The sequence below is a fragment of the Capra hircus genome, chromosome 3, assembly GCF_001704415.2.
Source record: "Capra hircus breed San Clemente chromosome 3, ASM170441v1, whole genome shotgun sequence".
NCBI lineage: Eukaryota > Metazoa > Chordata > Mammalia > Artiodactyla > Bovidae > Capra > Capra hircus.
In genome coordinates, this window is record NC_030810.1 from 100,650,886 (window position 1) to 100,677,481 (window position 26,596).

The 26,596-nt window shown below is 50.8% G+C and overlaps 1 protein-coding gene across 2 annotated transcripts; it reads right to left on the reverse strand.

Moving 5' to 3' along the window:
• Positions 107–26,596, reverse strand: PI4KB (phosphatidylinositol 4-kinase beta). 2 transcript variants are annotated; one of them, XM_005677609.3, is made up of 12 exons: positions 26,182–26,590; positions 17,901–18,837; positions 13,296–13,340; positions 10,639–10,866; positions 9,541–9,768; positions 7,889–7,998; positions 7,222–7,326; positions 6,576–6,699; positions 5,611–5,876; positions 2,423–2,555; positions 2,078–2,198; positions 107–991 (listed from the first exon to the last, which is right to left on the reverse strand). In XM_005677609.3, exons 2-12 carry the CDS (start codon positions 18,807–18,809, stop codon positions 810–812), a joined length of 2,451 nt encoding a protein of 816 aa, XP_005677666.1. In that variant the 5' UTR covers positions 18,810–18,837; positions 26,182–26,590; the 3' UTR covers positions 107–809. The 2 variants fall into 2 exon arrangements, with proteins under 2 accessions (XP_005677666.1, XP_005677667.1); XM_005677610.3 differs by lacking the exon at positions 13,296–13,340 and having other exon boundaries at positions 26,182–26,596.

Sequence of the window (26,596 nt, forward strand, 5' to 3'; positions counted from 1 at the left end):
CAAGGAAAATGCAGCCTTCCCCTTTTCTGTGTAGTTCCTTTTGTAACCTGAACACAGGCATGTCCACTCCCCACCCCTGAAAAAAACACATCTCAGAAATGACACAGATGGCTAACTAAGGACTTTATTTCAAACAAAAAAAATAAAAAATTGAGAGCTAGCTCCCTGGGTGTGGGGAAGGGATCAGGGCAAGGAATTCCCCGAGGCTAGGCCAGTACCCTCAGACTGGAGGGGCCGTGATCATTCCCTTCCTCACTTCTGGGATGGGGGACCTCAGCAAGGGCAGGACCCTATGCCAAAGCCCACCTACCCAGGGGAACTCGGGCTAGGGCTCAGTCCCTGGGAGGGGACAGTCAGGCAGCAGCATGGCCAAAGGCCAACCACAGGATCAAGTCCTCAGTACCAAGAACCTACTCTTTTCTTCCTGGGACCCAGAATACATGAAGCGGATGGCCTGTGGAAAGAACCTCTCGGACCCTGGTGAGGAGAAGCGAGGCCCCAGCGCCCCCCACACTTATCACTTCTGTTCTCTGGAGGGCAGTGAGTCCTGGAGTCCATCAGGTGGTAATACTGACACAGCTGGGGTGGCGGCAAGGAAGCCCCAGTCAGTCTGGACCCCGCAGCTGGCTCTCCCCACCCGCCCCGGCAAGCTCTACGGTTACCACATGATCCTTTGTATGTCTTGCCTTCCATTCCCCTTGGTGGATGGCTGGGGGGGTGGGGCTTCCTGGCTTAGGGTTTCTCCAAGGGCTTTCCCAGGGAGGGTCCCCTGAACCCCCCCATCGCGCTGGGGCCTGAAGAGGAGGGCGTCACATGATGCCGTTGGTGAGGTACTGGAAGCCGTCATAGAGTTTGGTGGTGATGGACCGCATGCTGCCGTCCACCATCTGCTCCACCAGCAGCTGCAGCTGCTCCTCGGTCATGCTCATGTGGAACCTCTCCTTGAGGTTGCGGATGGTGCTGGAGCCATGGAAGCAAGGGAGCTGAGAGCCTGGGGGCAGCAGCGAGGAACAGGGTCACACGAGGAAAGGAGGGAGGCGCAGTGTAACAGGAGAGAGCCAGGCTGCCTGCTGCCCTGCCCTCCCTCTCAGATCCCTGACAGCGTGCGTGCAGGTCTGCTTGGGCAGAGAAGGGAGGGCCAGCGAGAGGCCCTGTCTTGAGCCCCTGTTCATCCCACACTCCTAAGTGCCTCTAGGTAAGGGCACAAGGGCAGAGGAGGGCAGGGAGTCAGCACCACATCTCCTCCAGGAAGGGTGGAGGGAGCAGTCTTAGGACCCAGAGGGAAGGCTGGGAAGTCTGGGGAGCGGGCCCTGAGCTGGGCACTTATCTGGTTGCAGGCCTCTGCCTATGCTACGTCTGACACTCACAGATGACCTGGGCCACCGTCATCACGGGGCCAGACGGGGATGCTCCTGAGCAACGGCGACAACCTGTGGGGTGGGAGCAGGGATGGGGAGGAGGAGACTGGCAGCTCAGAATGGGTGGACACCAAAGCCCTGAGAGGGAAATGGGGATGAGGGCCCAGAGAAGATGGGAGAGGAGGGATCCTGGACAAGACTATAGATGGCAAGGCCGTGAGGAAACAGCAGTGAGAGCAGATAGAGGAGAGAAGAACACAGCTCGGCTCTGAGCAGAAGGAGTGAGTATGGCCCAGGGAAGGGGTCTGAGGATAGGGCCATCAGAAGTCAGAGGCCAGGGGGAGCAAGGTGGTGACTGAAAACACCTGAGTTGGTGAAGAGCCAAGCAATGGAAGGAGACACTCAGAGTGGGACAAAGGATGGGGAGACAGGAAGAGACCAGGAGGCTGGAGATGGGACTCCTCTTTTTTCCCCCTCTTAGTGCACACAGGAGGTAGTTTCTGTTGCCTCGGCCCTCCCACCCCCAGGACTAGCTGTCAGGAATCGGGAGGAATATGTGGAAGGAGAAGCAGGGCACTGGATCAGAGCTGGGAGCCCCACCCCCAGTCTTGAGGTGGAATCAACCTGGAGGCTCCATGCCCCAGGGACCCAACATAGAGGGAATCCCGAGGCACTATGGGTCCCACCCTGTCCTGAACACAGGCTTCTCCCCGGCCCACCTTGCTGCATGATCTCGACGATCTGCACCACCTTATCCATGTGTTTCCGAGCTGCGATCAGCCCCTGCAGCATCAACATCTTGTAATAGTTGAACATGTCGCCATCCAGGCCGCCCATCACCTGCGAGGAGAGAGCTGTGTGCGCAAGGGAGCTCACAACTCCTCCCTTAGGTAAATGTGCCGAACTGTTACGTACCCACCTCTTACCAGGCAGGAAGCCTCCCAGGACATCTAACCTCACCCTGACTTACTCCCATTTCTGATCTGTTTGTCCCCACTTGCGGAGAGACTACCAGTTGCCCCTCCCATGACACCACAGTGAGGCACCTCTCTTTCCTCACTCACGTCCACAAACTCCGTGGTCAGCTTGAAGGCTGATGTCTCAAAGCCCAGGTTTCGGGGTGAGCTGGACAGGATGAAGCCAAAGTCGATGTGGATGATGTGGCCTTCTGCATCCAACAGGATGTTCCCATTGTGTCTGAGGAGGGGGCAGATGGGAGGAAGAGACAGTAGGAAGTCCGATTGAGGTGGGAGCTGAAGCTGCAACACACTGGCCACACGACACCAGGCAAGGGCCCTGCCACTTTTCCTGCTGAACTCTGGGTCCAACCCCTAGAACCCAAAGCTGGCAGGAGGAAGAAAGGAAATTAGAAAAGTAGACTGCTAACAAAGGCAATGGGGTCTCACTTGCTATCATTAACAATAACAGAGTTTTAAGATTATCCCCATTTCCCAATAATCGCGCTTCTAAGCACCCAATCCCAATCTAGTAAAGAACTGGAAAGCTAGAAAAGCCAGCCTCTGCACTCTGGCCAGCTGTCACAGAGGCCAAGCACTTGGCTTAGTGGGAGGCGGCCAGTTACAACCTAATTACCTGTGTTTTGTTTGTAATTCCTGTTGGCCCACTGCAAATCAGAAACCCCACTGGAAGGGAACAGCAATCCCAGGCTGAGTGGAGTTTCAATGTAAAATAGTGTGGGGGCTTCAAAGAGTCAGCTTTAACTGTCTGGTAAAACCTCTCATGTAAAAAAATTCCCAGGAGGCAATTCCTACAGGCTAGCTGCATGAAGACGAGAGAGAGAAATCCCAGGTCTTTGTGATTCCTATATGAATGGCCAGTCGGAGGGGAAAAATTAACATGCTAAGCATGTGAGGCCTGGCCCATAAGGGACCTCCTCAGAGTCAAAAGAGGCTTTGTTAGGCTAAGAGCTCACGGTCTGAGGCCACCTTCTCTGGGGTCGGCTTGACTGGCCAAAAGAAGAGGGACAGAGGGATAACCCAGTCCCACCTGAGTCTCTACCCTTCTGGGGAAGCATAACAAATTCAGCAACACTCAATCTTGAGAGCCAGAACGCCCCAGATGTCCTAGTCCAGCCTCTCATTTTACAGGTGAGGAGACAAGCCCTGAGAGAAGAAACGCCTGACTTGTGAAACGCACCAAGCCAGTGGAGGAAGGGCAGTCACACTTCCCTCCTTAACCGCTGCACTGCCGCAGGGCCCTCATTCTGAAACACTCGTTCGGGGGCCCCTTCACTGCTGAGGCTTCTCTCCAGTGGATGAGTCCATTCAGGACTTAACTACCTCTATTCTTTTTTGAGTTATAATGAAAGATTTACCAGCTGCCCGTCTCTTCCTCCACTTTTAAAGGACGGACTCTCATCTTTTAAATATATTAGTTTATCCTAAAGAAAAGCCCAGAGGCCTGAGTATCACCTGCTTCCCTGCCCCCACTTACTCAACGTAGGGGCTCAGGCTCTAGGCTCTCTGGGCCCTGGGTTCCAAATCCTGACTCTTGAGGGACAGTCTAAAGCTTGGAACCAAGTTTTACTCAGCCATAAAAAAGGAATGAAATAATGCCATTAGCAGCAACATGCATGGACCTAGAAATCATCACACTAACTGAAATAAATCAGACAAAAAGATAAATATTATGGTAGAGTAATAAGTGAACTTATTTACAAAACAGGAACAGACTCACAGACACAGAAAATCAATGGTTACCAGAGGGGAAGGGAGGATAAATTAGGAGGGATTAACAGATACACACTGCTATATATAAAATAAACAAGAATTTATTGTATAGCACAGGGAAATATATTCAATATCTTGTATTAATCTATAGTGGAAAAGAATCTGATAAAGAATATATATGTGTGTCTGTGTATATATATCCCTGTGACTCGGATGGTAAAGAATCTGCCTGCAATGTGGGAGACCTGGGTTCAATCCCTGGGTTCGGAAGATCCTCTAGGCAACCCACTCTAGTACTCTTGCCTGGAGACTTCCATAGACAGGAGCCTTGTGAGCTACAGTCTATGGGGTTGCAAAGAATTGGACACGACTAAGCAACACACACACACACACACACACACACACACATAGTTTAGTCACTAAGTCGTGTCTGACTCTGCAACTCCATGCACTGAACCCACCAGGCTTCTGTGTATACACGCACACACATACATATATATACATAACTGAATCGCTTTGCCGTATACTTGAAACTAACATGATATTGCAAATCAACTATACTTCAATTTTAAAAAATGTCAGGCATCGCAGGCACCTAACAGATGCTAGATCTCTGATAAGCAGCTCTGCTGGCTAACCTTAATGTGCTGCCATGCCACTGGGAACCCTGGAAGCACAGGCCACTGAGCTAGTGCTTTCCCAGGACAGCTGCCCTGTGCCCTGAGAGGCACAACTCACAGCTGCAGTCCAGTACTGACCCTGAGTCACTGTCTGGAGACAGTCTTAAAAACAGGGCCTCAAGGGTGTAACAACCTTTGTGTGGTATGTTGTTCACCTATGTGCAAAGACGAGCTTCCTAAAGGTCACATGATACTGGCAGAAATGGCAGCTCTGGGCAAAATAACTTGAGTTTTGGAAATCATATGCTGCAAGAGGAGAATTCAGAGCTGGGAGTTTCAACTTGTGTCCACCGTGTCTTTCACATTCATCTGCTCCTCTCTGCTCTCAGTCTCTACCACTGCCCTCACACCAGGCCTCATCACCTCTTGTTTGACAGCTGAAGGTCCACTGATCCACCCTGCCCACAGTGCCACAGGGCACACTCACTCAACACAGACTGGCTCACGGTGTTTCCTCTGCCTGCAGAATAAACCTCCTGGGCCTCATGAAGGCCCTACTAATCCAGCCTCGACTTACGTGACGTCACTGTTACTACTGTGCCATGCAGTGTGGCTCGTGCTTAAAGGATCTCGAGCTGTTTCCTCTGCCTGGAACATCCTTCCTTTTCCATCCACAACTTTCTCTGTCCTCATTCTCCTTTGTCTTTCAAGACTCTGCATGCTCAGACCCCTGCTCCTCCCATAAATGCTTCACTTCTTTGCCCCTTGCCCTGGTACTTGTCAGTCTGCCTCCTTGCCTTAACAGCACAGGAATATATCTGTCTCGACCTAAAATGTGTTTGTTTCATCTTCATATCTTGGCAGTGGAAGGTGGTGATGAATAAATGAGGAGACAGGAAACCCTGGAGAAAAGCTAAGGATGAGGGACAGGAATTCACCTACCTGTCCTTGACCTGCAGCAGATAGCAGACCAAGCAGTAGCCAGCACAACTCTGCACAAAATTGCGCTGGGCGCTGAGGAAGGCCTCAGTGGTGTAGCTGCCATGCTCCTGTAGGAAGTAATCGAGCAGGGAGAGCTGCGACTGCTTCTTCACCTGGTGTATGGACACAGCGTTGACCACCGGTTCAATCATGCCACTGTCGGCCGAGATCACGAGGATCTTATATGGCTTGATCCACAGGGGTACTCGCTCCTGTTCCCAAATGGACTGTGAGGAAGCACACAGTGGCATTAAGACTCTAAATGAGAGGACGAGGCCAACATCCCTTCTGTTCCCAACCTCAGACAGTTCCCATCCTTGGTGGCCTTGGAATCTAGGCTATCGAGTAAGTAAAACCCTGTTATCCCACTGAGGACCAGGAAGTTCTGAAAGGAAATCCAGGGTCTGACCAGACGCAGGGTGGCATGTAGGAAAAGGCATCTTATAGAGAGAAGTTAAAAAGAGGGAGAGGGGAGAGGAGACCTCACTGTCACATCCCAGGCAGGGCAAATGGGAGCTGTTAATCCCAGTTCAAACAACTGGGGAAAAGAGGAATCTTCTCCAGAAAATGAAAATATTTATATCAAGAACTGATTAAACAGGTGAATTTGCTTGTAGGCATCCACCCTGGGGGTCAGGGATTGACATCTCAGCCCATCACAAACCACTTGCTGCAAATCAGTTGGGAGTTTTTTGATCTGTGATCAGAACAGGTGCCAGCCACAAAAGGGCCACAAGAGAGCGCTGTGGAGCTGCTCCTGGGGCTTTACTTCTAGGGAGAAGCACCAGCTTAGTTTAATGGAAATCCAACTTCAGCCTAGGCAGGAAGTTGGTCCCCAGCAGAGTTCCTGCAGAAGGACCTGTGTGATCACTTCACACATCTGTAGATGGGCTGATTTTCCCTTCTTTCTCCCCCTCTTCTCTTACCTGTAGTTGCTTTAACACCTGGAAGGCCAACAGCTCCTGCCGAAGGTCATCCCCACACTTGACGATGACTGACAGGAGCCGCCAATTGGGGAGATGGCCATAGGGGGAACCCTCTCTAATGCGCCTGTGAAGAGAAGCAAAAAACTGTCAAGGGTGATTCCAGGCTGCCCTGGTGGTGCAGTGGTTAAGAATCTGCCTTGCAATGCAGGTGACATCAGTTTGGTCCCTGGTCCAGGAAGATCCCACGTGGGATCTTGCAACTAAGCCCTATGCCACAACTGCTGAGCCCATGTGCAGCAACTACTGAAGCCCACACACCCTCAAGCCTGTGTTCCACAACAAAAGGAGGCACTGCAATGAGAAGCCCGCGCACCACAACTAGAGTGTGGCCCCTGCTCTCTGCAACTAGAGAAAGCGCCCACGTGCAGCAATGAATACCCAGCACAGCCAAAAATAAAATAAAATATATTTAAAAAAAAAATAAATAAAGAGCAGGGGGTGATGCCAGGTTGAGGACAGAGACACAACTTCTATGAAAAATTCAAATCAAACCCCCCTCAAGGTAAGGACTCAGACTGCCTGAGGCCTGATGGATCTTTCAGAGGAGACTGACAGAATATGGAGGGTGGATCCCCACCCAACTCACCGCACTTTCTCCTGCCAGGGCTCTTTGAGAGCAACTGCAGAAGGGTCTTCTGGGTCTCGTTTGAAGGCTGTGGGGGTGTGAGCCAGCTGCTCCGAAAGGCGACGTCTAGCAGGAAGAAACTGTATCATTGCTTGGAGGAGCTACCCCAGAGCCTCCTGTCCCTGTCTATGCTGGCATTTCCTGCACTGTTTCCTTAACTCTGGGCACACAGAGATAGAAACCCGGGCTAAGAAGGACTCATGGAAGGAAACAAACCACTGATAGCTTTGCTCACCTGGTGGTTTGTAATCATGTTAAACGCAGATTAGCAGCCCCTCCCCATCTTCCTACCAGGATTCTGCATCAGGACAGATACAGCTCCAGCATCTGCATTTCCCACACCATCTCCTCCTTCTCTGAGCAATGCGTCTTCCCAGACCCACTCTGGGAAATGCTCAGACCTTCCTCTGGTGCTTTCATTCCTTTGGAGTCCTTTTAAAATTTACTTTCTATAGTAGCCCAGTAACTCCCCAACCCACACCTTCACTCCCTCTAGTTTGGTGGCCTCAGGACAAGAACAGAGTGAGAGAGAAGCAGGAAGCTATAGGCTGACAGAAAGGATGGGAACAGAGACAGGTGGCGCCTAAGAGAGGGATGAGAAAGGAGGGGCCGCGCAGTCTGGCCATACCGGATGTCACCTGCTGCGATGAACACAGGCTCCTTGCTTTCCTGGCTGGTGATGCTGTCCACGGAGAACTGGGAGATGTTGTCACAGCTGTTGGTGTGCACTTCAGGGAGCTGGGGAGAGCAGGGCACTGCAGGTCAGAAGCGCTGAGCACAGGCTGCCTCTTCCACCTCCTCTTCAGATCACCCTTCATGCTGCCCTCTCCACAGCATGACCAGTCCTCCCTTTCAAACTCTGCTCCAAGAAGCCTCCCCAGGTCATGCATCTCCTGGACCCTACACTACCTCGGTTCCCCGCTCCGCCCCCAGACCCTCTAGCAGTGTTTCTCAATGTGTCAACTATAGCTGCATCAGAATGACCTGGAATGCTGCTAAACCACAGATGCCAAGCCACCATCGATCTGAATTTAAATGACTGGGAATGGGATCCAGAAATATGAATTCCTAACAAAGCCTCCAGAAGACTTCCAATGCATTCAAGTTTGCAAACCACTGCCAGGACCATCACAGAAAGCTGAACTTTCAGCTTTATACTGAGAGCTCCCCAGGCCAGGAATGCAGTCTTCCTTAGGGTCCAGAACAGGCACTCTCCAGGCTAGGTTCCTCTGAGCATTTCTTTAAACTAAGCCATCCCATCTTTTATTCATTTTGGCTGTGCTGGGTCTCTGTTGCTGTGCAGGCTTTCTCTCGTTGCTGCGAGTAGGGGCCACTCTCTGGCTGTGGTGCTCGGGCTTCTTACTGCGGTAGCTTCTCTTGTTATGGCTCCTGGGCTCTAGAGAACAGGTTCAACACTTGTGGCACACGGGGTTTAGTTGCTTCGCATCATGTGGGACCTTCCCTGACCAGGGATTGAACCTGTGTCTCCTGCACTGGCGGCGGATCTTTTTAGCACAGAACCATCAGGGAAGCCTTTAGCCATTCAATCTTATCTCCTCACCTCTCTCTATACAATGTCAGCCTCCAAGGCCCATGTCAAGCCCCTTCTTTTCTCCTTCCCTTGTGCCAGTGCGTTTCTCCTAACCCCATTCGCCATTTCTGCACACTGCTGTGTTGTGTATCTTACACACAGATTTTTTTTTTTTTTCTCTGCATCTGGTCTCCCCAATTGGACTGCCAGCTCAAGTAGAGTCTGCCTTTTCACAAAATGGAATCTGGTTGGGTCATAGTTCTAACAGAATCCTGTTCTGGATCCCTACAACCCCAGAACAAAATCCCAGTTTCTTTCTGCACCTTACAGGATCCTTCTTATATCTGGCCCATTTTGGCCTCTCCAGCCTCATTCTTTGGAGAAGGCAATGGCATCCCACTCCAGTACTCTTGCCTGGAAAACCCCATGGACGGAGAAGCCTGATAGGCTGCAGTCCATGGGGTCGCCAAGAGTCGGGCACGACTTGAGCGACTTCACTTTCACATTTCACGTTCATGCATTGGAGAAGGAAATGGCACCCCACTCCAGTATTCTTGCCTGGAGAATCCCAGGGACGGAGGAGCCTGGTGGGCTGCCGTCTATGGGGTCGCACAGAGTCGGACACGACTGAAGCGACTTAGCAGCAGCAGCAGCAGCAGCCTCAGGGAGTGTTGTGTTGTCTCAAATACATTGAAAGCGCCTGGCGAACAGGTCCTACGCCCAGTACTACTTCCTTGGAGCTCCCTCACCTCCACCTGTAGCTCGCCTATGTCATCCACCGACCAGGCCTCGTCATCGTTGTCATAGTTGGGCACAGTGCTGAAGCTGCCTGCCCGCTGCTCGTGGGTGATGCCGCATTCGGGCAGGTTCTCCACAGACCGGGTGCTCCGAATCCGGTTCTCGGGGATCCGAGCGGGGACGCTAGTGGTGTCGAAGTTTTCACATTCGAGGGCCTCCACGTAGATCAGGTAGGGAGCCTGGGGTGGTGAGAACAGTATTTGTAATGTCCCTCCACCGCCGCTCCCCAAGACCACAACCCTGGTAACACAGTTTGTCCTGCCACTGACCCCTGCACCAGCCCACCTCCCTCAGTCCCCAGACACCAGGAATGTCCTACTGAGGGCAGGAACGGATCCTATGAATACATATGTAAGAGTCTGGCTGACAGTATATAGTCTAGCAAATGTTCAGCTGAGCTTCAAAATGTACAGAGGGTATACCTGACCAAAACACCCCAAACTATCAATTACCACCCATCAGAGAGGCCTGAATGCCTCTGTGGGCTTGTCCTCAAAACAGAAAGACTAGGAAAAAGCTGGGCACTGTGCCAAACAGGATTCTAATCTTCAATACGTCTTCTGGAAAAAACAAACAAACATCTGAACCATTAGTACTCATTTCAACCAGCATACTACTTCAGCTGATTCTCTCCAACGTGAACTGGGCACCTTTCTCTCCTTCTCCTTGCCCACTGTGATCAGAAAAGGTCTTAGAAATAAACATTTCTCTACTTTTATTGTTGCTGTACCTGGAAAGCCTAAGAGTTATGGAAGGGCTGGAGAAGAGCTCCCAGAAGGACTAGAGGGTGGTGAGGAGAGTGGCTCTCCTCTGAGACAGAGCAGGAGGCAAGCTGAACACATTAGGCCTCTTTGGTCCAGAAAAACAAAGCCCAAGAACAGGGACAGGCGGGCCCTTGGAATCACAACAGAGTAGAGGTGAAGTCAAGGCTGACAGGTGCATATGAGCTATGGAGGAGTCCAGGATGCCAGGGGGGCTTCCCTAGGCCTGTACACAGCCACGGGAGTAGAGTCAGATGAGGGGTCTGGTGGAGGCCCAAGCCCACCTACCTTGTCCTTAGAGTTGAGGACGACAGCCTGGGTGTGGGGCACACGGACCACGTGGTGGTCAAAGCCGGCAGTGGGCAGCCAGACTCGGGCGGGGAGCTTATGGTTGAGCAAGGAGAGCTCTGAGATCAGCCGCTGTGTCTTCTGCTCCTTGGTGGGGAGCGTGGCCAGCCGCTTGCCAATCGCCATCAGGGACTTGATGAATTCTCGCTCAGGAGCCAGTCTGACGGGCTACAGGGGGTGGGGTGAAGTAAAAGATGGTGAAGAAACCATAGAAAAAAGTGGTCCTCCCACTCAGTCACGACTAGTCCCGCAGGCCAAGGGTCCCAGTGTCTCCAGTACTCCAGGGAAGGGATACCTTTCGGCCCTCTCAGGAGATCCCACCCATGCCCATCAACCTGAATTGGGAACAGGCAGAAAAGCAAGCACTGCCCTCCTTCGCAGGCTGTTTCTTGACGGGAAGGGGGTGTGTGACTCCAGGCCACTCGGTGCACCCCACTTCTCTTGGACTTGAGTTCCCGAGGAACTGTCCCAAGGCTTCCAGACGGACGGGAGGATGGCATCCAGACAGGTCAGCCAGGGACCCAGATGGAAATGCTGCTCACACCTGAAGCGCTTCACCCATCTCAGCAACGAGGCCATCCCTCTCCCTGCAGGATCCCTGGGCTGGGTGTCCAGCAGGCCCACAGAGCTCCAGAGGGGAGCTGTGAATCAGCACCTCCCCTTTCAAAGGAGGATTCAGTCCAGTCAAGTGACTTTCGCTGCTTCCACGGCACCCCCCCCTCCACCCTACAATCTCTCACCGAGGGTCAGTGCGCATGCAGGGTATGAGGCAGGATGAGCAGACTTTGCACTAATGAGGGAACAATCAACGGGGAAAGAAAAAGCAGATGGAGGCTGGGAGGTGTGCACAGGTGGGTGGAGAAGACAGCTCCTTTCAGGCCCTGGTGCCGGCCCTGAAGGCCTGTCTTTCTCGGTGATTCCTCCTTGGATCCTCTTCCCCTACCTCTCATGGACTAGGCTACCCACATTTGCTCCCTTCTGTGGGCTTGGCTGCTCACGCTGGGCACTGCATTCTCAGAAAGGGCAAAGTCAGTGTTGGGAGTCAGGTGGGGATGGGGAAAGAGATGGGCTCAGCTAGACATGGAAAAGGGCTCCTTTCCCAGCCTAAGTCCTTCCACCTTAAGAGGCATTTTATCAAGATGGGCACCCAGCTCCCTGGCCCATCTCTCCTCAGCTAGGCAAGAACAGTATCTCTTCCTCAAATAGAAACAGTAGTATCTCACTCGCCAGGCTTCTCTCCCTCTTTGTGTGTCAAGCTCAGTTTCCCGAGTGAGAATTTCTACCCTCACTCCCTCACATTGCCATAAAGAGCTTCTTTGGAAAGCTGGGCAGTACCAGGCCCACCTCTGCATGTGCTCAGAGCCAGGGTTCAAAGGCACAGCTCAGCTCTCAGGCTCTACCCACAGGGGACCAGCCCAGGGCCCCACACAGTAATGAAGACCCGGGTGTCTGAATCAGTCAGGAATGCTTCGGGAGGCAGAGTCGAAAAAGAGATAAAGACAGGAAGACAACAGAACTAGCCCTCTGGTCCCTGGAAATATCCTAGGGGCTTCAGAGAGAGAAAGAACGGAAGAGGAGATCTGGAGACTCACTCCTTCATTCATCCTGATCCCCTAATCCATCCACTCAGGTGGCAAACGGTCATGGTCCCAGAGACCCTCCACCCCAACCAATTTATAGTTATTTCAGATTAGAAACAACAGAATTCCTTCCCATCCTCAATTCAGCCTTTGGGCTGGGAGCCCCTAAGTTATGTCAGCGTGTTGGAAATATGACCCCAGGCCTCAAGAGAGAGGCACTGCCACATGGGAGGAGATAGGAGTCATGACTGAAAGGGGATCAGCACAGAACAGAGAAAACCGATTGGGAAGACAAATCAAAAGTAAAATGTAAAAGAATCATCCAAACTCCCAGAGGGTCCAGCATTTCCTCTCACGTCTCTGCCCAGCAACAAGGTCCGAGACCCTGTGGGACTGGAGGGTCAGGGGTTAGTCCAGAGGGAACAAGAAAGGAGAATGAGGGTTACGAAACATCCTGGGCAGGGGGCTGGGAAAGGGAAGAACTCAGACCTGGAAGAAATGTGAAGTTAAAAAGGAAACTGGTGTGGGGAGGCGCAACGTTCCTTCAGGCCAAATCCTATTTGCTTCTCCAGTCAGCTCACCCAGCATGGGGCCTGGCATTCAGAAGACACTGAGTAAGTATTTGATGGTCTGACGGCAGAAGCCACAGGGAAAGGGTGCTGGGTGGGAGAAACAGGATCTTGGGGGTTTCTGCCAAGCTGCTCTTGGCTTTAATCCAGGGATAAATTCTACCTCTCTCCCAGCTGTTTGCTCTAGAGAACCAGGGGCTGGGGGCTGCGTTGCACTGCAACCCAGCTGTCCTGGGAGAAGGATCAACTGAGACCCCTCAGCACTGGCAATGAAGAACAGGGGCTCTTCCAGGTCTCAGAGGCCTGGGAGTTGAGGGGCTGGAGTCCCAGGAAGAAAAGGCAACTTTTAACTCCAGCCTTGACCTGGGGACTCAGAAGACCTGGGGACGGAGAGGAAATGCGGCCATGGGGGGAGCCTGCCACCCAGTCCCAGCCTGGCCCCACTTACGGAACTGAATGAATTATCAATACTCTCGGTGCTGGAGGAGAGCTCCTGGGAAAGGGCCGGAGGGCAAGGGGAGAAGAAGGGGGCAGGGAGGGAAGGGAGAGAGACAAAGGCAAAGAATTTAGCTCCAACCTGGATCATAACTGTTTCTCTTATGTAGCTCTACCTTTCTGCTTTAATGAAAGAAAGTCAGCCCACAAATGCCACTTGCCCAGATTCTTGACATTGTGGAAGATACTAGAAAGCTAGCGTAGACCTTGAGGTCAGAAGGGTTGAAGAGGTAGTTGCCTCTGCTTTTCATTTCCTGCCCTTCTGTTCTTGCCTGCACAAGTCTTCCTTCTAGGAAAAATTCCTACAGCTGGATCTGTCAGGGAGGCAGGTACCTCGATGCTGCAAAGCTTTCCTGCTTCCTCGGTATTCACCCACATGCTCTCAACCAACCCCTTCTCCATGGAGACCACCATTGAGACGGAATATAACAAGCTGCATGGCTCCCATACCAGAAATCCCACGTTCCTCCAGCTTCTTGGAGACATCAAGGAGGATGCAGAAGAGCTAACCTTTCAGTGCCAGGTACATCTCCTCTCTAATCAGCCTCATTATCACCCTGGGAAACCCAATCCCACCCTTGAATCATGTGATGAGGGCTAGCAGGGACCCAGGATGAGTAACTCTCTTACCTACCAAACTTCTGTAGGCCTCCGATCAGGCTGTTTCATGTGACACTTGATAAACTACAATTTTTGGATCTAAGTTGAGAAGCCAGGTCCCAGCTGAATCCATCTGAGAAAGCTGAGTGGCTGGCTGTTCCACAGCAGCCGTCCTAGCCCCAGTTCAGGAGAGTTAGCTAAAACCCACCCCATTCCTATGTCTTACTAGCGTCTGCGAGTAAAACGGGGCCGAGGACTGGCGCTGCAAGTCACTGAGTGGCTCCGGGGCACTCGTGCACAGGCCCACCCTGGGTTCTGTCCACCAAGGTCTCCCAGGACAGGGAGAGGGGCAATGCGGGTACACGGCGCACAGGAAGGGAGGGTCCTGGACTCGGGAGACAAAGTCAAAGCCGCTCCCAGGGCAGGAGGGCAGTGGTCACTGAGCTACTCTGCAATCAGAATTTCAAGCAGCCACTTAATTCAACTCCACGGTTTACATTCGATTCCAGCTGGAGGCCCTCTTGTCGGGTCTTTCTTTAAAGAATCTGGGAAGAGAGGCACTTTGAAGAAGTCAAGCTGAACACTCTCCCAAGGCCGTAGCTCTTCTGCTTGAGGGGGAGTGGTGGTGGGAGGGAGCACCAAGGCAGCTAGGATGCTGAAGTTGATGATGACTTGCTGGCTCAATCTCTACCCAGGAGTTGGGTGGGGAAGGAATAGTAGGCAGGATATAGGTTCCACAAGCCCTGCTCCAGCTGCTTCTACAGACAGGATGGTCCTGTCTGACTCATTAACAGCCTTGGGGGCAGGGAGATATATCGTGAACTGCTCCTCTCTCCTCTGGAGACTTGAGTCACTCAAACTGAGTCAGCTCTAAGGAGAGAAGCTTGAGGCCAAGAAGCTGACATCACATTCTATCGGGCTGGAAGGCCTCCTGGGCTTCCAGTGTGATATGCAGATTTCTCTGTACAAAGGTTACAGCCCTGAGAAGACAAGGCTGATCTACAGTACAGAGGGAACGTGTCGGGTGGGGGTAGGATCTAAATTGCTCTGTTCGCTGAGCCCCTACCCTAGGCCAAAATATTTACCAAGTGGGTACAACTGGAAAGGAAAACTACCTGCGCCACTTAAGAGCTCCCTGATGAGGCTGAGAAAAACTGAAGGGCTGGGCTGGGGTGGGGCGTGGGAGCGGGAATGGGAGGAGATGGGAGAAATCAGTGCTGGAGCCCTTTACTTGTAGGGGAGAGTGTAGATTCCTCATTAAAAAATAGAACCCTCTGTGAGATCTGGGCAGAGAAGCACTCTGCTGGGAGACCCTAGGCAGGAAAAGACTGCATGAGCACCTGGGATTCTTCTTGGAGGCCTCGCTTCACCCTCCAGAGGGTCCCTGCTGGTGGTGGGAGCACAGTATTAAACTCAGAACCCATGGGGAAAGCCAGAGAGGGCGAGCAGGGTGTCTCTCCTTTGAGAGTCTCTGTTCAGACCTTAGATAATCATGTGTTTTGTTTCAGAGAGCTGTATACTTCCTCCTCACGTGCAGGAATCAACATTTCAGGAGAGTCACCAAAAAACCACTAGAACTAATAAATTCAGTAAAGTTTCGGGATATAAAATTGAAGAGTCACAAACCAAGCAACTTCCTGGATAATGGGATCTCCCTACTACCTTGTAAGTTCCTGGAGGAAAGGACAGCATTCTATCCTACACCCCTGCTGCCTTCAGCACAGGCTCTGCTGTGGACAAGCTCAAGAACTACAGGCTGGGTGAACGAATGTTGCATGACAGGGGAGGGGGACAATCAGAAGAAAGAAAACCAGTGCTTGGGAGACAAAGGCCTTGAAAGATGTATCTTCGAAAAGTCAAAGGGGTCTGGAGAGACCTCTTGGCTGAAGGCTCCAACGCTTAGGCTCCTGGTGACTCTCTCGCAGCTCCTGGGGAGCCACAGGGGACTATGGTGTCTCTCTCTGCTAGCGTCGTATAACCCGGGAGTGGTGTCTCCTTTCATCCTGGATCTACTGACCCGAGAAACAGGAGCCAGGTTGGGAAGAATGGCAGCTGGAGGAGCCAATCTAGAGGACTTTAGCATCCACAGAACACCTGTGTCTTAGCGTCACCCCAAACCCCATCCTAGGCAGCAGTGGGCTGCAAGGGGGACTAAGGATCAGCATGGAGGACAAAAGGCCGAGGCCTCCGTTTTCCTTGTCCTAGGATGAGTACTACAAAATGCCTGCGGAGAAAAGCCAAGAGGCGCCTGACACGAGGCACCGAGGGATTCACTTACAGCTGCTCACACTCATACCACTACAGGCTTGACCCCAAGAGGAGCTCCCAAACCCTGCACGACCTTAGTCCCACCAGCTCTGGATGATTCTTCTCGCTCTGCCACAGCCTCCTTTCATGACCCTGGGCTTCCTGCCAAGCTCAACCGGAAATGAAAATGGTCCATTCTGGTTCTGAGAACAGCTGGGCCCTGCCTGTGCATGGGCGTGGAAACCTTCATGGCTAAGGCCTAGGCTGTTCTTCCCCGTATGGACTCTGACAGCTGAGGCTGGGTGTGACAGACACTGGTTGAGAGACTTGAGGCAAATCATCCAACCTGTTTCCTCAGTGGTGAAATAATACCTGTCTCTTAAGGCTGTTGCGAGGATTACACGTAAAATATTTGACATGGTGCTTGGCACGCACTAAGTGCTCAATAAATGTTAGCTCCTTTAGTTTCCCATTACCATCACAACACCAAATTTCCAGACAGACCAGGCTCTGTACTCTCGTTCCCTCCTGCCTTTCCCTGCCCCAGTCACTCTGACCTCTCTTTACTTGAAAGAAGTCCCATTGTATCAAAACTGTGGGTGGGTTGTGGGCCCCAGAGAGGCAGATGCCAGCACCATGGCTACACGCATTCTCCAGCAAGTGCAAACGCCTCGGTCTTTTCTCCCTTCTTCCCTAAGGCTAGGCTGGCAGCCAGATGGGAGCCTGGGGGGTGGGGAGTCAGGGGTGGGGTGGGGACTGGCGGACCATTTTCTGGCTGGGACATCAGGTAGGTCACTAACACTTGGTTGTTCACGGGGCAAGTGTCCCTGCTCTCTGTCCAGATGTGGAATAAATGGTGTGTATGAAGCCCGGCGTGCAGCATCCATGGGGTCGCCAAGAGTCAGACACTGAACAACGTGACCAGCTGATGGCTTATCTCACCCCACTCTGTATCCTAAATGGGACACCCCAACTGCTGCTTTCTCTTCTCAGGCTTCAGGTCCTTGACTCGACACTGGGTGTGCCCAAGATTTACTCCATATCAGGAATGCCTCCCTCTCCCTTCTGTGCTTCTCCCAAATGATATGGGAAAGAGACAAGCAAGACAGCCCTTCCCCCAAGGAAAGGCAGGCGGGAAGGCATTCTGCAGATGCCTCAGTGATAGGGAATGAACCTTACCCTTATGTCAAGAAGGAGCAGGATCTCCAGGGAGTGAGGAAGAGGGATTATGAAGAGCAGTGGCCAGGAGAAGGAAGCTGAGGGTCTGCTTATCATCTCCCCTCCCCCAGCACACACAGAATTCACACACAGAACCCCTTTTTCTCCCTGCCATGGTTGCTGCTCTGAGAGGTCCTGGTAGATATCCCAGGGTTCAAGTCAGGCTGGGGAGGGTCTCTGCCTCAGTTCTCAGGAAGCAAGAGGATGGCAGTGCAATTTAGTAAAAACCCACTGGACAGTCAGGATACCAGCCTTGCTACTAAGCTATACGACCTGAGGCAAGTCACTTTATCTCCCTGGGTCTCTGAGTTCTTCCTTTGTAAAATGAGGCAGCTGGAATACATGAATCCTAAGGTCTTTTTCCATTCTAACATTCCATCTTTAATTGGTGAAATGAAACAGAGGGAAGGAGTGAAACGGAGAGTAACCCTGAACCAGACATCCTGTCTCCATGCCACCTGGCTTGCCCCTTCGTCCCGCCCGGGAATTTTACCTCATCCTCATTCTCCACTTTAGGGTTGCTGGCTGTTCGTTTCAGGTTGCTGCTGAGACTTATGCTGGCGGTGGCATCTGACTTAGAGCGCTGGTGGGTCCTTTTTGAGGGAGACAGTCCTGTGTCAGGGGCTGGGCTCAAGGAGGGCAGCTCCCTCTTTCGGTGAGCAGGCTTCAGCTCATCTGAGAGGATCAGCTTCCGCAGCTTGGTCCCACGGGAGTGTCGCTGAGTGGAAATGTGCATGTCTGAAGAGTAGGCCCCCAGCAACAGGGCACACTGGAGGGAAAAGTTAATGCTCTGGCGGCAGCGGTGGACTATGTAGGGCTTGATGGCATCACCCACGTCCTCGTCCATGTGGATGTACATGTTAAGCAACTGGGGCAGATAGAAGTCCACATCCTCATTACGAAAGCAGAAGAGCCGGTTGCCGATGTAGGCCTGCACTCCAGGCTCCTTGGAGTTATACAGGTATGAAATGGCCATGGAGATGTCAAACAGTTTCGACTCAAACAGCCTCAGCAGCCAAGACTGTTTGGCGGAGTTGTTCTGCCGCCGCCTTCTTGCTCCCTTGGCTGTGCCTGAGGCCACCGTGGCCCCCATCTCATCTTCCTCCTCCCTTATCTGGGCGGGTGGGTCGTCCAGGCAACGGATCTCGCTGTCCACACCATCCCCATTGACCAGCTCCAGTGCGGTGCCTCTGCTAGAGATGGCCACGCCTCCATGCAAGAGCTTGACTTTCTCCAGCACCTCCTGGCAGGCCTTCTGGGCCACCTCCGGGTCAATCACCGAGAGCTCCCCGACCCCCTCCGTGATGACACTTAGCAAGGAGCCCCCATTATTCCCTGGCGGGCCAGGAGCAGGCTCGGAAGGTGGCTTCAGCGGGGCAGGCTCCACTACCGTGTCTCCCATGGCCACAGCCAGACTTGGAGCTTGCAAGCTAGAGAAGGAAGGAGGGAGAAAGGAAGAGAAAGGGAGACACACACACACACACCATTAGTGGTGCCAACCTCAGGCCTGGCCTGCGCCAGGAAACCTTCCCAGGCATCCCCTCTTTAAGTCTTCCGGGACTCATTCAAACGCAGATGAAAAGTCATCCCCTCCCAGGAAACTTACCCTGACTCCCTCCTTCTACCTCCGATCCCTACATTACTCTTCACTCCTTCTGTGCTTAGTTACTCATCTTAGCCTCTGTTCTTAACTTGTATTTGCCAAATGTTGCTTTATGTGTGTTATGTTTATCTAGGTTTACAAATTCTTCAGAGAGACTGGGAAGCGATTCTGGTCCTAATTCTCTTGTCCCCAACTCTTCAAATGCTCTTCTCCCTCCATGTTCTTCCCATATCTCCCTCAAATGCCTTGCCAGTAACCTTTAATTTTTCCTCTTTAAACTGTATTTTCTTCCTCATATAACACTCCATACACAGGTCCTGAATATCTCACCTTTATTTAGCGCTAAAATCTTGATGTGTTTTTCCAGTTACAGATACTTTTCTTACCTTCCCTTTTAGACTCAAAGCACCCAAAAAATAATGGCCAGCAAACACACCAGGCTTTACTGAGAAGGAAATAGCTCAGAAACATCCATCGTCAACCCTGCTGAGGTGTGCCATCTCTCTGCTCGTCTGAGGACATGACATCATGCTCCCTTCCTCCAGCACTGTGGCAGCTGAAGGATAGTGGAAAAACTCCTGCACTTGGACTCAAACAGGCTGAGATTCAAAATCCTGGCTCTGCCAGTATGTGTGTAAACTCAGGCAAACCTCCTATCTTCTGAGTTTGTTTCCTCAACTGTAAAATGGGAAGAAACATGTCTATTTCTTAATGTCACTGTGTATTAACAGAATGAGTAACTTTATGTATGCAAAAGGAATTAACATGTCTGTCCCTGGCACACAGCGTGTGTGTGTGTTATCACTGTCGTGTCCGACTCTTTGCGACCCTATGGACTATAGCCCACCAGGCTTTTCTGTCCACGGAATTCTCCAGGCAAGAAAAGTGGAGTGGATTGCCATTCCCTTCTTCAGAGGAACTCCCCAACCCAGGGATCGAACCCTGGTCTCCTGCCTCGCAGGCAGATTCTTTACTGTTTGAACTACAAGGAAGTCTGTACAGGCACACAGTAATACTCTACAAATGCTGCTGCTGCTAAGTTGCTTCAGTCGTGTCCAACTCTGTGCGACCCCATAGACGGCAGCCCACCAGGCTCCCCTGTCCCTGGGGTTCCCCATGCAAGAATACTGGAGTGGGTTGCCATTTCCTTCTCCAATGCATGGAAGTGAAAGTGAAGTCGCTCAGTCGTGTCCGACTCTTAGCAACCCCATGGACTGCAGCCTACCAGGCTTCTCCGTCCATGGGGTTTTCCAGGCAACAGTACTGGAGTGGGGTGCCACTGCCTTCTCTGCTACAAGTGCTAGTTAAATCCTAATCACCTAAAAGGTTGATAAACAATGCACGTGCACACGCCTATGCTGTTTATACGGAGAGTGACTTAGTTAACATTTGTTACTCGAGACTCTTCCAAAACATTTATGCGGGCCCTCTCCTATCCCAACCCTACTTTCCCCCATCCTCATACACACACTCCAAGAACTGGAGGGGCTGTGAGAAGACAAAAAGGTATCAGGCTGGAGGCCACGTGTCCAGAATGTCCAAAGGAGAAGAAAACATACAACCAACAATCCCCCTCTGGAGGGATCAGAAGGAAAGTCAGTGAGAGGACACTTGATAAAAGCCACTGCCTGCCTAGAATGATTCTTCACAGACTCACTAAATCCAGATCAGGAGAATCAGTGCAGAACAGGAGGAAATCTCAAAGCAAGGACTGGGAGAGGTACACTATATCAATGTCAGATTGACGTAGCTCCAGAGTCTGGCTACAGGTAGCAAAGGACTCAAGAGGCCTCTTCACAAAAATACAAATAGCATGAGGCCACGTCACACTCAAGAGCATGAGCAAGAGGAAGACAGAAGCACTTGCGGAGCTGGAAGGCAGGTAATTTCCAACTGATAGTGGCATCAATGAACCGGGTAAGTGGGGTTTGACCCTAGTAAACCCAAGTAAGTGGAAGGAGGCTCAAGACACAGATTCGCTAGTCACTCTGCAAAGCCTGAGTTTCCACCACTACTTTTTCAGGGTCTCTTCTTGAATCTCTGAAATTTTAAGACTCAAAGTCACCTTCATCTGCCCAACATATATAGTCCAGCCTGCTCTCCCCCAGCAGTCAACCACTAATGTTGTGCAGGAAGATGGATGGAGAACTCTTAAGCTCTCAAGGAGTATTTAAAAAAAAAAGGCTACTTCAGTTTATTTTTCTCCTAACTCTGTCAAGCAAGAAGTTCATCCCCCAGTTAAATTTCTCTGATGCAGTCTGAGACTAGAATCAGCAAGAAGGTGGCGACTCTTTCACTATGCTCTTTCCCAAATGAGGCAGCGGCCTCTGAGCAGCAGAACCGGCATGGCTGCCTCTGCCCATGTGGACCTGTCTCTACTCGCAACTGTGGGGTGCACAGGAATAAGAAGAGGGAAGTGCTAATCAGTACCTGCTGCGACTCTGCAGCACACTGCACCAGAGGGCTCTCAAATTCCTCAAATTCAGCTGGGACTACTACTACTCTTCAGGTCTGCTTAGACACTCACACAACAGACTCAAATCACTTTATACAACCAACTCTTTTTTTTTTTTAATCTCTCTATGCTTGGCACATGATTCTTTTTTCCTCTACTCCAGAGATTTTCAAGACACCAAAAGCTCCTAAGAGACCACTTTTCAAAACTTCCAAGGGAAAAGAAGTTCAGACATTCTCCCACATACAGCATTTCAGATTTCACTAGGAAATGCAGACGATCTGGAAATGGTCACAACTGGGATTACTACTGGCACCAAGAAGGAAGGCAAGGAAGCCATCATTTCTTTTATCCCAGGGTTGAGCTGGAAATCCCATATCACATATTTAGGGGACTTGCCCACTGAACAGAACAGGTCCCCCATTTGACAGCCTTTACTCCCCAGGGAACAGATAATGTCAAGAGGAGGAGGAAAAGCAAACTCCTCTCCTGTAAAGGGCAGCTATGCCACTAGAAACCACCAAACTGGAGCCTGGCCTCCCTCCTGGCCTTCCTGAGTCTCAGGAACTGCCTGCCTCTGAAGCAAGTCATGGGGAGAAGGAGGAGCTGAAGGAAATGCAGGTTGTTTTGGCAATTTAGGCAATAAGAAATAAATGGATTTTTTAAAACCTAAATCCAGATATGGTCTTTAACATCAGTTAATTCATTCTGAAATGCAAAGAAAATACAGCTTTGATGAGTAACTATTCTTAAGAGAGTGAAAGGACTGGAAAGCAAAACAGGAAGAAACGGTTTCTGTATTCACCACCTTTCCCCTTTTAAAAGTCAGAGAACAAGAAAAACCCCAGAGAAGAAAATCCAAACCTTTAATATCAAAAGACTCCTATGGCTCTCAAGGACACAGACAACTGAGGCTCCACATTTCACACTGGGAGCCTAAAGTGGCCTTCCGGTGAGGCTAGAAGGGAACTGAAGAGGTCTACCATGGCCCAGACCAGCAGCTAGCTTCTCGGAAAGGGGTGTGTGTGGGAGGGGGACGGGGAATGTTGACAACCAACTGGCTCCACACCTGATGTCTGGGCAAAGAAGGGAATCCTCAGGTGAGCACCAGAGGGCTGCTCAGGGCCAAGCAGAGAACAGCAGGGAAGGAGGACAGAGGCACACGTGCATGTCTTCTGTGATGGAGCATCCAAGTCTCCAGAAGGTTCTGGGGGTAGGGAACGCTATCACTTAACCTGGCTTCTTGCTTCTCATCACCTCAAAAGACTCTAGACAAACAACCCTCCACTGGCCTCCATGAAATGACTTGGTGGATTGGTCTCTGCTAGGACAAGGTGTAAAGGGCCCCAGATCAATTTCCGCACATAGTTAATCACCATCCCCTTCTTGAAATCTTTTTCCATGAATTAGATAAGCATGACTGCTTCAGATTAGTCCTCATGTTTTTAATATGTTCCTGTATTTTCATAGAATGACCCTTAAGAGATCATCTTATTTATTGCTCTACCTCCAAACAGAAAGGTGAGCTCAATTTTCCATCACCTTTTAAAAGATCCCTCTGGAAAAAAAAAAGAAAGATCCCTTTGAGATGGATCATATGAACTGGAAAAAAGAGTAGTGGAGCCAATATCTTCATCCTACAAGGGAGGTAGTTAAGAGATGCTATTAAAAGTTAATGGACAGGGTGGGGGGTGGGAGGGAGGGGACATATGTATACCTATGGCTGATTCACACTGATATATGGCAGAAACCAACACAACATTATAAAGCAATTATCCTCTAATTAAAAATAAATAATTTTTTAAAAAGTTAACGGAAAGGAGGTTCAAATATGTCATTTAAAGGTACTCAGGCTTCCAGTAGAAACAAAAACATATAAACACGAGGTATGAATCTTCTAAAAGACAGTCTTCTTTTGTAATAATTCATAAACCAAACAACAAGAACGAAAATTTTATCTAAAGCTCTGGCAATAACTTTCAGAGAGAAACACTAAAATAACTAAGAGGTTATCTTTAGGAGTAGGGATGAAGGGAAAGAGACTATTGATTTTCATCATAAATTCTTTAAGTACCATTGGATTTGTTTCCAAATGCACATAAGTCTTTAATAATAATTTTGAAAAAGAAGCTGCTCTTCAAAAGGGACTTCTAATCATCCTAAGCTGTCTGTTCTGCTCCTGAGGACTCCCTCCTCATGTCTCGAAGTCTAACTCAAACCTTTCTTTACGGAGGTCTCAGCTCATCCTTCCCTCTTAACCTCAATGGTAAAAATGGAGTTTGAGTACAACCTTTCCCTTCTAGAAATACAGAACCAAGCCATCAAACAAGCTCAAGCCCTACCAGGATCCAGGTAAATGCTTACCCAAGGCCCCAAGGCAGAGTGGCATCAGGGGAAGGGAGAACAGTGGTCTCAGGGAAGTTAAGTCAATATTGAATGAGGCAGAGAAATCTGTTCAGGGCTCTAGAGCTGGTATAAGCAGATACCAGCCAGACAGCCCAAGCCAGCTCTGGGAGCCCCTGCTGTAACTGACAGATGGCAAAGAAAGCAACCTGTATACTCAGCTCTCTCTGAACTGTTCCTCCACAAACTCCAAATGCACTCAAACTAGGCTCTCTCCAGTCTCATGCCACTTACTGAAAGGTCCCTCTCAAGCTTCTTCCCCAAATTAGACAATCTCAATTTTCTGCTTTGGATAGTGTTCAGCAAATGTGTTCTCACACAGTGTGGACCCAGCTCTGAGAAGGAAGCAGAGAAACTAGGAGGAATATGACTTCTCTTTAGGGGTGCTCCCAAGGAGCAAAGCTGCTCCTAAAAAGGGGACTTATGAGATCGGACACTGGCTGGCTAACGAGGAGGCAGACAAAGGGGGAAGTGGGACAAAGCAGCATGATTACTTTCAAACAGGCTTAGAGTAGGAAGATGAAGGGAACTTCACGTGTTCTTTTCACTATTGGAGGCCAAGAGAGAGACATGGCATACAGGTGAGCAACTAGCTTCCTAAGTCCCAACTCAATTCAACTGTTCTTTTCCAGCCAGATTCCTCAAAGGATCTTCCCACAAACGTACTTTACGCCTACAGAATCTGGAGTTATGGCTCAAGAACAAGAGGAACAGCAAAGCTGGTCAGCAACTTAAAGCAGTGGGGAACCAAATCAAGGCAGATGAAAGAGTCAGGCCCGGAGCTTGCCTTTCAAACTGATTTACTCCCATGGTTGGAGACTAGAAAGGTTCAACAGAGAGACCAGAATGAAGGAAAATTCTCAGAACTGAATCACTACTAATAAATACCTTGTGTCTGAGGAACCCTGTGTTTTGTAAACAAATAATGAAGTCAAATTTTTCCCCCACATTGTGCTATACACCTATTACTGTACCTATGCCTATAAAGTGGACCATTTTCCCAAAACAAGTCACGCTAAAGGTCAAGTGAAGAAGTCACATCCTGAACCCAGGAGTCTTGATTTTCAATATACACGCTCTTTCCATTGGCTCATGTTCCTTTTCCCAGTTACCCCCTGACCAAATCCACTCCAGGCCTAAGCTCTTACGGAATTAACCATCTAGTAAAGCCACAGAGAGTAAACCGATTCCTCTTAGGGGTGGGAAGACATTATACTCTGTGATCCCTCTAAGACAAGCCTAAAATTAAATTATCCAAAACAAAATTTCTCACAACCTCATTCAGTTTCCATGCAGGCCTGTTCATTCCTCCAGCAAAGTGTAATCTGATAGGAACTGCTTCAAACTTGCTCCATCCTTCTGAAACACCCTCTGTCCAGAGAAAAGCCTGAGACAGCTGAGGCTCCCCCCTCCTCCCAACACATCTTCTTAGCTCAAGGTTTAGCTGATCCTGAAATAAGTGGTATGTAAAGGCAGAGGGACAGAGAATACATAAAAACCACAGGCAAAACAATACCACAAGGATCAGCAAAACCCTTGAAACTTGAGGGAAGTGTCAAAGTTGGAAATCCTGAATGGGAAGGAGCACTGTCAGATCTCTCTTCTACAGGAACAAACCTCCAGAGGTTGGGAGATCTGAGGAAGGGTCGAGAAAAGCTAAAGAAAGTTACAGGAATCATTAAGTACTCTAGAGAAGAAAGGATTAACGTCAAAGCAGAATGTAAATAGTACTTTAGGAATGATGGTGAGGGCCTGAGATCCCTTAAGGAGAAGGAATAGACAGTTCTTGGAAGCCAGGAGCTGGGTGGGTGGGTGGCAGTGAGGTAATGGAATCAGAAGCAGCAGAGGAAGAGCCGGCCACAGAGGCCCGGGAACCAGGGGCTGGGGATGCACAGAGACATCGGAGTTAAGGGGCAAAACAGGAAAAGGGATGAAGGCGGAGGCCGTGGGGAAAGGGGCTGGGGCACAGACAATGAGGAAAGACAAACAAGGATGGACCCTATAAAAGGCATCGTGATATGGAAGGGCTTGACGACTTAAGATAATTCGGGACGGAGGCAACAGGGATAAGCGTGAGGGAGGGGGGAATCCCCGGCAGAGGGAGGAGCTAAACAGAAGAGGAAGCCAAAAAGCAGAGGAGGACCCCAGGTTCGGGAAGAACGCGTGAAGGAACCCGGAGTGCAGGTGCCACCGGGAGGATAGTTTTGTAGTCGAACCCAGGTGTGGGGGCGGGGGAGGCTGTGCTGGACAGGGTGGGAGAGGGACCCCTTCACACACAGGGCAAGGGGCACTCACAGGGTAGGAGTCGCTTACCTCCGGGGGACCCCGGCGGAGGGGGTGCGGGCGGTCGGGGTCGGGCTGCCGACACCGCCGCCTCAGCAGCAGCGGCCGCTCCCGGGTTCCATTGGCCGCCTGCGCTTCCCTGACAGCGGCCGCGGCGGCTGCACCAGGCCCCGGCTGCGGGGCTGCCCTCAGCGCCGCCTGAGGGGGCCTTCGCGCTGCCGCGCGTTCGACCGGGCCTCACAACCTTCTCTTCCTCCCTCGCACCACCAGGATTAAAAATAAATAAATAAATCCCTCAGTAGATCTCGAGTTTTCTTCTGAATTCAGGCCCTTCGTGGGCTATGCTTTCTTGCTACTCCGACGCTCAGGACCCTACGGATCCCATAGTAATCTAAGGAGTCGGGTAAGCTGCCTGAAACATGCCTGTTCAGAAATAGAGAAGGGG

Excerpts from the sequence above, each read along its gene's own strand:
- PI4KB (XM_005677609.3), bottom strand. The coding sequence starts at position 18,809 with ATGGGAGACACGGTAGTGGAGCCTGCCCCGCTGAAGCCACCTTCCGAG. Across the intron at positions 7,327-7,888 it reads ATCGCAGCAGGTGACATCCG|ACGTCGCCTTTCGGAGCAGC; the intron begins GTATGGCCAGAC and ends TCTTCCTGCTAG. Across the intron at positions 2,556-5,610 it reads CTGCTGCAGGTCAAGGACAG|ACACAATGGGAACATCCTGT; the intron begins GTAGGTGAATTC and ends CCCCCTCCTCAG.